We start from the raw sequence: 9106 nt of genomic DNA, 5'->3' as shown, positions 1-9106 counted from the left end.
TCTATGCACAGAAAAGAGAGAGGAGGGAGAGAAGAAGAAGAAGGAAGAAGAAAAAAAAATCTGTAGCCTAATATGAGGTCTCTTTCCCTCCCTACAGCCCTCTCCTTCTCTTTCCTGTGTTAAAAAACTGAACAAAAAGCAAACAAGAAAAGCTCAAGGCCTGCTCTTGGGCTGAGTATCTGTCGGCTGTTGGGTTTTAAGTGGATATTGTCTCTTTAAATTTTGAGGAGATCTATGTACATGCATAGTAGAACCCTCCAAGGGTGGGGCTGGAGTGTCTACTAGCTCAGGCACCCCTATAGTTACCAGAATGGAGGTATGCAGACAGCCAGGGACCAATGAAAAGATACCAAAAAAAAGAAAAGAAAAGAAAAAAAGAATGTCCACACCTCTATCTCTGTGGCTCTGTCAGGCGTCCATGGCTGCTCTGATCCTTTCCCTGCTTGGCTCCACACAAAATGGTGGCTCCTGGAGCAGCTGAGTGTTCCGAACCAGGAAGCAATGGATTTCTTGATTTTGCCACAAAATCCCCAGCTGTAAGTCTTCCAACCTTCTAAATATTCCTTTATATGTGGTTCAGAGTACTGGGACCATTCCCTGAGCCTTCTTGGTCCTGTATTCTGTGTTGTTCTCGGCAGAGCTCATTACTACACTTCCACCCAATCCACCATCTTTTTCTGGAAGCCCCAACTCAAAGGCATTTAACAACAGTGGATACGAAGTAGTAACTCTTTGTTTTTAATTTGCATTTTCCTAAAGACTACTGATGTTGAACACCTTTTCATGGATTTATTCAAGAACTGTATATTCCTTTGTCAAGTTTTTAATTGGGCATAGTTTTCTTTGCCTTCAGTAATTACCCTGCAATTTTATCCTATTTGCCCCCGTCACTATTCCAGTTTATCCAGGTCCTGTTGGGTTCTGTTCCTACTCAATCTTTTATAATTGTCAGAACCAATGGGTCATAATATCATAAAATTAGACTCGACACCAATTAAACATTTGGTACAAGGTGTGACACCTAATAAGATCTTAGGAAATATTTGCTGATTCCATGAACGCTGACTCTTAAACAAGAAAACCCTTTAAGAGAGGAATCTCTTAAGTTACCTAGTCAAGGGATGCCAAAAAGTAGCATTTGCATCACTCTCTAAATTTCCCGACTATAAGAGAAGTCATTAATTGATCACGGCACTCTTTAACTAATCCTGGGTTGTTAAGTGCTGTTGAGTCGGTTCCGATCCATAGTGACCCTGTGTAGGGTTTTTCTGAGGAGCAGCTGATGAGCTTGAACAGCCGACCTTGCAGTTCAAATTGACTTTGCAGTCCAGCATATTAACCCACAGCACCATATCAGGACTGGGATGCACAATCCTCAGACATTGGGCTTCAGACAGCCACTGCCAATCAAGTGGAGTTGACATGAGAGATGAGACAATCTGATCCCCTGTTAAGAGTCCAAGGCATTGCTGTACAGGTTTGACAACTGCAGCTAAGAGGTTTTAAATGTGATGCAGTGAGTCCCAGATTTATAGTAGGGTTCTAGTCTGATGACTACATCATAAGTCAGTGCCCACATAACTCGAATACCTCATTTTGTAAAAATTTTCATTATTATTGCCTTTTATTGTAAATCTGGCAATGTTTTGAGTAGTAAATCATAAAACTGAGCATTTGTGAGTGAATATCTAAGAATTATAACATCAGCAAATTATGTGCTAGAACATATTACTCAAGATAAGGAGTATACAACAAAAACAGAAACAGACAGTTGTAAGTGCGGTTTGTCATAACTGGAAAACATCATAAATCAGAAACTACCTGTATTTTCAAATCCCAGCCTGACTCTTTAGCCAACACTCCTTGCATAAGCTAACACTTGCCGTTGAGTAAACTGCAGCTCGTGGCAACTCTATATGTGTCAGTACAGAGCTGCGTTCTGCAGGGTTTTCAGTAGTGGGTTTTTTTCAGAAATAGATTGCCAGGTCTTTCTTCTGAGGCTCCTTTGGGTGAACTTGAATTCATCTTTGGTTTGGAAATGGTCATTTCTGAATGGGTCTTCCACCAGGATTTCATGTGTTGACTGGACTCAATTACAACTAGCCCCTAGCCACTAAATTAGCCTTTGGAGCAAGACCCCATTAGACTGACTAAGGAGATCCAACAGTGCTCATTAAGAATGGAACCACTGGACGGGAATCTTGTCCCCACTCAGCAGTCTTGTCAGCTGAGCTCCTCTTCCCAACCTGCTGACCAGCGCATGGCCATCCCTCCCTCCCGCACGTCAGCCTCTGGTGTAGAGGGAAGAAGGGCACTTGGAAGGCTGAGGCTCTCAGCTGGGAGCATGGACCTCCCCTTCCTGCCTGCAGACCCCACTCACCTTCTCCTTCATCTTTTCAATCTTCTTCACGGAGCTACGGCGCTGGGGCCGGTCCTCGTGCCGCAGCAGGTTCATGCTGAGGTCTCCCGACTTGTTGAACTGCTTCTCCTCCTGCTTCTCAGCCTCTTTCAGCTTGCTTTCTGCACTGATGCTCTCTGCATGGTACATGTGGTAGGTCTTCATGACCTGGGGGGACACACAAGTACAGATCAGCAGCCAGTCATGGCCCAGTGTGGACCAGCCCTACGGTTCTAACACCTATAAAGTTCTGCGCTCCAGGTAGACCTGCCCATCCCTCTTTCCATAACACATTTGTTTACTTTTTTTATTCATGTAAAGTTTTATTATTATAGAAGCAGTACTAGTTTATTATACAAGATTAGAGAATACAGGAAAGCAAAAATACAAAGTAGAGACATCATATTATTCCCATGGCCATAGTAACATTATGACTTTTTTCACACTTCTTTGCTTTTGCACAAACTCTCTAGGACTGGAAATGATGAAGAGCAGCAACAGCAGCAGCTTCACCACCGCCATCATCATTGTCTTCTGTAGCAGCAGCATTGAGACCTGTCAATCAGGTTGTACTAAGTGCCACGCCTACCACCCATCTGTCAGTTGGTCTTCTTATGGTGACTTGTGTGTTGCTATGATGCTGAAAGCTACACCATCAGTATTTCAAATACTAGCAGGGCCACCTTATGGGAATAAAAAGGGCCTGGAAATCTACAACTGAAAATTAACCAATAAAAACCCTATGCATCACAGAATATTGCCCAAGACTTCAAGTTGTTCATGTTCAATGCATCATCAGAGGGACCAATTGCTGGTGAAGGACATCATGTTTAGTAAAGTGGAAGGAAAGCAAAGATGAGGGAAACACAAAATGAGATGGAATGACACATAGCCACACAATGAAACGAAACACACCAAATGGAAACGGCATAGGGCCAGACAATAAGTATTTCCTTCCATTGTACAAGAGGTCGCTATGAGTTTGAACCAACTTAATGACAATAACAAGCGCCAGGCACAGGCTAGTAAAGAGGAAAGCTAAAAGGATAACCATAGCTCTTGAACTTTGGAGGGTCTCAGAGGTGATGTGGCAAATGTGGTCCTTCCTGAGCTGTCCCACGAGCTGTCCTTGCTCCTACAAGTGCGACCCTTGTTCGTCTCCAAGTACCAATGGGAAAACTCCTTGTCAGGGGTCCGTGGAACTTCCATGAAGGACATCCTTCTTAATCATGTTCAAATCATGTTGTTCTCTTAATCAGTTGTCCTCTTAAGTAAACGTTACCTACAAGTGACTCTGTCCCCAGAAGAGCATTTATTATGTAAGTCAGTAGCTATTCTATGCCCTAAATAAGATCATCCTTGGCTATTTACATGACTTCCTGTAGAGCAAATATTACTGTGCTACTCTACTTCCATGGTGTCCTGGTGTGGTGCTGTGGGTTAATGCGCCAGACTGCAAAGCGGTTTGAACTGCAAGGTTGGTGGTTAAAGTTACCAGCTGCTCTTAGTAAACCCTACACAAGGTCGGAACCAACTTGACGGCACTTAACAACAACACCAACTCTACTTCCATAATAAACATCACATGCTGTTATAACAAGGGAATTCTGAATCAGAAGAAATCCCAGGCATCATCTACTTTAACCACCAACTTTTACATATAGGGAAAATGAGGCTCAGAGAGGTGAAGTGGCTTGTCCAAGGTCGGACAGTATATCAGTATATTTTCCAGACTTTCCATCCATGTAGTCAGTTGTTACCACAGGCAAGATACACAACATTCCTGTCACACCAGAAAGGCCCCTCATGCCCACACCCATATCTGGCCTCAGGAAACCGCTGACTTGCTTTCTGCCACTAAAGATTTGTTTGGTCTGGTTTGTTATTACTAATTGCTGTTGAGTTGGTTCCAACTCATCATGGTCCTGTCTAAGCTTTCTGAGGAGCAGCTGGTAGGTTTGAACCACTGACCTTGTAGTTAGCAAGCAGTCCAATGCTTATCCTACAGCATCACACCAGTCCCTAGGTGTTGCCTTTTCTGGTTCTTTTTATGAGTATGTGTTGTCTTTTGCATCTTCCCAAATGCTCAAATCATGAAAACAGGAAAGTATTACATGCCTAATGCTTGAAATTGTCTTTTAAAGATAAATAAGAGTCTGAAAGTTGGCAGCATCAATAAAACGACATGCTGGGGCAGAGTAAGGATCCATTGTTAGCAAACAGCTTCTCAACAGTCCATGTGGGCTTCTCTGTCCCACAGGCAGGGCCATCTCTGTGCACATCAAACCCTCTGCCTCCAGCACTCGTGTACAGGTGGAATCTTGAACCAATTCATGCCAAAGACATTCCCTGAAGGAAAAGAGAAGTCCCAGAAGTTGTCCTGCCACTACACTGTGTAGGCTGTGTTCGCCACAGAATTGATCATTTCTATGATGAAAAACATGGCATCAAGATTGGAGGAAGACTCATTAACAACCTGAGATATGCAGATGATACAACCTTGCTTGCTGAAAGTGAAAAGGGCTTAAACTACTTACTGATGAAAAGTGAAAGACCATAGCGTTTGGTAAAGTGTTGAAGAACAAAGATGTCAGCTTGAGAACTAAGGTGTGCCTGACCCAAGCCATGGTATTTTCAATAACCTCATATGCATGCAAAAGCTGGACAATGAATAAGGAAGATCGTAGAAGAATTGATGCTTTTGAGTTATTGTGTTGGAGGAGAATATTGAAAGTGCCATGGGCTGCAAAAAGAATAAACTTCTGTGTTGGAAGACGTGCAGCCAGAGTGCTCCTTGGAGGCCAAGATGGCCAGACTTCATCTCTCATAGTTTGGACATATTGTCAGGAGGGATAAGTCATTGGAGAGGGTATCATTTCTGGTAAGGTGGAGGGTCAGACAAAAAGAGGAAGACCCCCAGAGAGATGGATTGGCAAAGAAGCAGCATCGATGGGCTCAAGCGTGGCACCAAGTGTGAGGTTGGCCCAGGACTGGGCAGTGTTTCATTCTGTTGTGCATAGGGTCACTATGAGTCAGTACCAACTCGATGGCACCTAAGAACAACAACCCTATTTATTCATTCATTCTATATCCCCAAATGCAAGACTGCAAAGTCCAAGGTGACCAGGACCTGCAATAAGCAGTCTGGAACCCAGTAAGTACTAATATTTATTTACATGGATGAATGGATGGGAGGAAAGGAGAGAGGGAGTAAAAGAAGAGAAGGGAGAAAGGGAAGGGGGAGGGATGAAGTAGGGGAGATGCAGTTCCGTTACCTTCGACCTGGTGAGTATATTGGAGGAAGGTGGCAACTACACCTTCCATCATAAATATTTATTAATCAGTTTATTATATGCCAAGTAATACTCCAAAGCAACCCTATGTGGTGGAATTAGTTTCTCCTCATGCAGACCCATGTGTTACAGAGTAGAAAGGCCGCATCAAGTTTGCCTGGTTATAATCTTTATGGAGCTCTGGTAGCATAGTGGTTACGAATCAGGCTGCGAACCTTAAATTCAGCAGTTCGAAACTACCAGCTGTTCTGCGAGGGAAAGATGAGGCTTTCTGCTCCTGTAAAGATTTACAGCTTCAGAAACCCTGTACAGGGTTGCTATGGGTCAGAACCGACTCGACAGCACTTAACAACAACAACAACAATCTTTATGGAACTGATTTTCAGGCTTTTATTCTCTGGTGCCACTGGGTGGGTCCAAATCATCAATCTTTTTAATTAGTTTTTGTTGTGAAGTGCCGTCAAGTTGGTTCCGACCCACTACGACCCTGTATAGGGTTTCTGAGGAGTGCCTGGTGAGTTTGCACTGCTGACCTTGCAATTCAAACCAACTTTGCAGTCTAGTGCATTAACCCTCAGTGCCAGACTACCGTTTGTATCACCCAGAGTCTTTAGTTACTATATGACTCAAACTAAAGCCGTCAATTCCAACTCATAGCCACCCTGTATAGGGTTTCCAAGGCTGTAAATCTTGTTGGGAGCAGAAAGCCTCATCTTTCTCCTACAGAGCAGTGGGTGGATTTGAACAGAATAACTGGAGGTTAGCAACCCAATGCTTATCCTACAGTGGCACCAGAGCTCTTATACAATTGTTGTTACATGCCGTTGAGTTGACTCTGACTCATAGTGACCCTGTATAGGATTTCTGAGGAGTGGCTAGTAGATTTGAACTGCTGACCCTACAGTTACCAGTCCAGGGCTTATCCTACAGCGCAACACCAAAACTCCATACTATAGCAGGACAGGCACTGTATACTTGTTGTTGTTGTTGAGTGCCATCAAGTCAATTCTGATTCAGCAAGCCTGTATAGGTGTTCGAGGAGTAGCTGGTGGGTTTGAACTGCTGAGCTTGTGGTTCCCAGTTCAGTGCTGCTCTTATAGCGCCATACCAGAACTACTATATACTAGGTGCTGTGGAATACACAGTGTGGAAGACAGATAGGGTATCTGCCCTCACACGCTACTGGGAAGACAGACAATTAGGCAGGTGGTTAGCACACGGTGTGGTAAGTGATATCTGATGAGGGGGCGTGCTGTTTATTGTGTGTCATTGAGTTGATTCCGATTCATATTGCAGTCCTACTAGACAGAATAGAACCTCCAAGCCATGGGATTTCCCTACAAGAACTGATTGCCCATCACCAAGCTTCAGCTAGCAGTAACTGTGTGCCACCAGGGCTCCTTGGTGACAGAGTAAAGGCTACTAAAGGAAGTCTTCCCGGACAAAGTGATATCTCAAGTGAACCTTGAATGGAGCATAGCTGGTAGCTGGGTGGACAGGGCACAGGGATGAGGACGGAAGTGTTACAGACAAAGGTAGCCGAGTGAGCATTAATCTCCAGGGTGCAGGAGCCAAGCAGGAGGGAAAACTTATAGGTAGAAGAACATCAGATATTTGCTCATTTGAGCACCAGCCAACGAAGCCACTTCCTTATCTGCCCCCCAGCTACACCCCCTCAGGGACATCTGTTGTTTTTCTCTGCAGGAGCATCCAGTTCTCCTTCTGTAACAGCTTCTTGATTTTCTTTGAGGAAATGCTCAGAATTCTCCTTTACCACTTTCAGTCCATGTGGTTCACATAAAACTGATCACATCTTCTACTTCTAAAGGTGGACATGAGACCTAGGCCTAGCCAATCAGTAAACATTATGCTAATCTAAGCACAGTGATTGGGGTCATGATCCTAGCCAGGCCAATCAGAGATAGCTCTGGGACTTCTGGTGAATCACTAGCAAGGCTGTGCTCTTAAGAAGTGAGTTTGCAGTGCCAGGGTCAGCTTTGTCATCCCATGGAAGAAACCTGCCTGGTGCTGAAGTCAATGCAGAGGAAATTATTCCCTAAAGTATTGTGTGAGCCCCTGGATCCAGCTACACCTCAACAACCTGCTCAAGTGACACAACAAGTTGTCAGTTTTATAAAATCCAGTTTGTATTGGATGTCTGTCCCTTGCCACTGAATGTGTACCAAAGGCAGATTTCCTCCCTTTCTTATCTCCACATGACCCATATCAACCCTAGTTCTGACTGGTCAAACCTTATGCAATGACTTATAAACAAATAACTTTAATGACCAAGCAGGAGGAGAACTCTGTGCTGCTCCCTGTGGTTGTATGTGCTCTCCCTCTGCATCCAGGAAACTTCCACTGTGTTCCAGATCTAAGTTAAACTACACCTCCTCTTTGATGTCTTCCTTCCTGATGCCATGTTTCCTCACCCTATGTCTATGTCTTCATTAAGAGACTTGTCACATTGTATACCTGATGTCTCATACCTCTGGACACAGTTGGTGATCAATAAGTGTGAGCTGAATGGATGAATGTTTTAGCAGGAGAGCTGAAAGAGGCAAGGAGGAAAACAGTAGAACCAGTTCTACCCATAGATGAAACTCTGCACACCGCTGGACCAGCAAGGTGGTGATGGTCCGGTGGAGCCTGCCTTGCCCTAGTCTGAGACATGCCCCTCCTCTCCTTCCTTGAACTGAGTGGCGTGAAGATCACACCTTGAAAGGATTCTCAAAGTTCTTCTAGCTTCATGCCTTCATTCTACAGTTGGGAAAACTAAGGCCAGAGTCCAGGTACTTGCTCCAGGTCTGTGTTTTCCAAAGTGTGAGAGAGGTGCCACTTGTCTTGGCAAGATGATTTTAGGTCCCAGGCACAGTGTTAAATAATACATACTTCCACCATGGGGGGCTTACATGCTTTCTATCTGTCATGGAATCCTTCTGATTCTATAGTGGGGAAGCATGCTGTTAGGTGCTAATGCCTCTCTACTGCTGTTCCCTGGGAGATTCAAATTGGTTTTAGTTTCCTTTACCTGGAATCCTTCTATTTATATCAAATTGTTTGTCATTTGCTGTTATAGAATATCGTTTTCTTCCTACATAAATGAATGTAAGTAGTGTTTATATGTTTATATGAATAGTTGAGTGCACTTGTGTAATATCTCGAGCACACAGACTCTGGAACACATAAAGATAGTTATACTAGGCATTAGAGTGAGTTGAAATGGACTGGTATTGACCACTATGAATCAGATAATTGTATGGTTTATTAAGTTGGGTATGACAAATTGAAGAGGAATGGCATAGTATTCATTATCATTTAAAGATCTATCTTGAAATGCTGTCTGTGATAGGATAATATCCATGCGCCTACAAGGAAGACCAGTTAATACCACTATAATTCAAATTTACACACC

At 43.7% G+C, this 9106-nt stretch overlaps 1 protein-coding gene across 2 annotated transcripts in view; it reads right to left on the bottom strand.

Annotated features, from left to right (window-relative positions):
- Positions 1-9106, bottom strand: part of SRGAP3 (SLIT-ROBO Rho GTPase activating protein 3) — a 413130-nt gene that overhangs the window by 122805 nt on the left and 281219 nt on the right. For both annotated transcript variants that reach the window (XM_006851564.1, XM_006851573.1), the window contains exon 5: positions 2381-2566. In XM_006851564.1, the coding sequence (XP_006851628.1) occupies positions 2381-2566 (186 nt within the window). The remainder of the gene's footprint in view (positions 1-2380; positions 2567-9106) is intronic.

The sequence above is a fragment of the Chrysochloris asiatica genome, unplaced genomic scaffold, assembly GCF_000296735.1.
Source record: "Chrysochloris asiatica unplaced genomic scaffold, ChrAsi1.0 scaffold00030, whole genome shotgun sequence".
Lineage (NCBI taxonomy): Eukaryota > Metazoa > Chordata > Mammalia > Afrosoricida > Chrysochloridae > Chrysochloris > Chrysochloris asiatica.
This window is presented reverse-complemented; position numbering and strand designations above follow the sequence as displayed.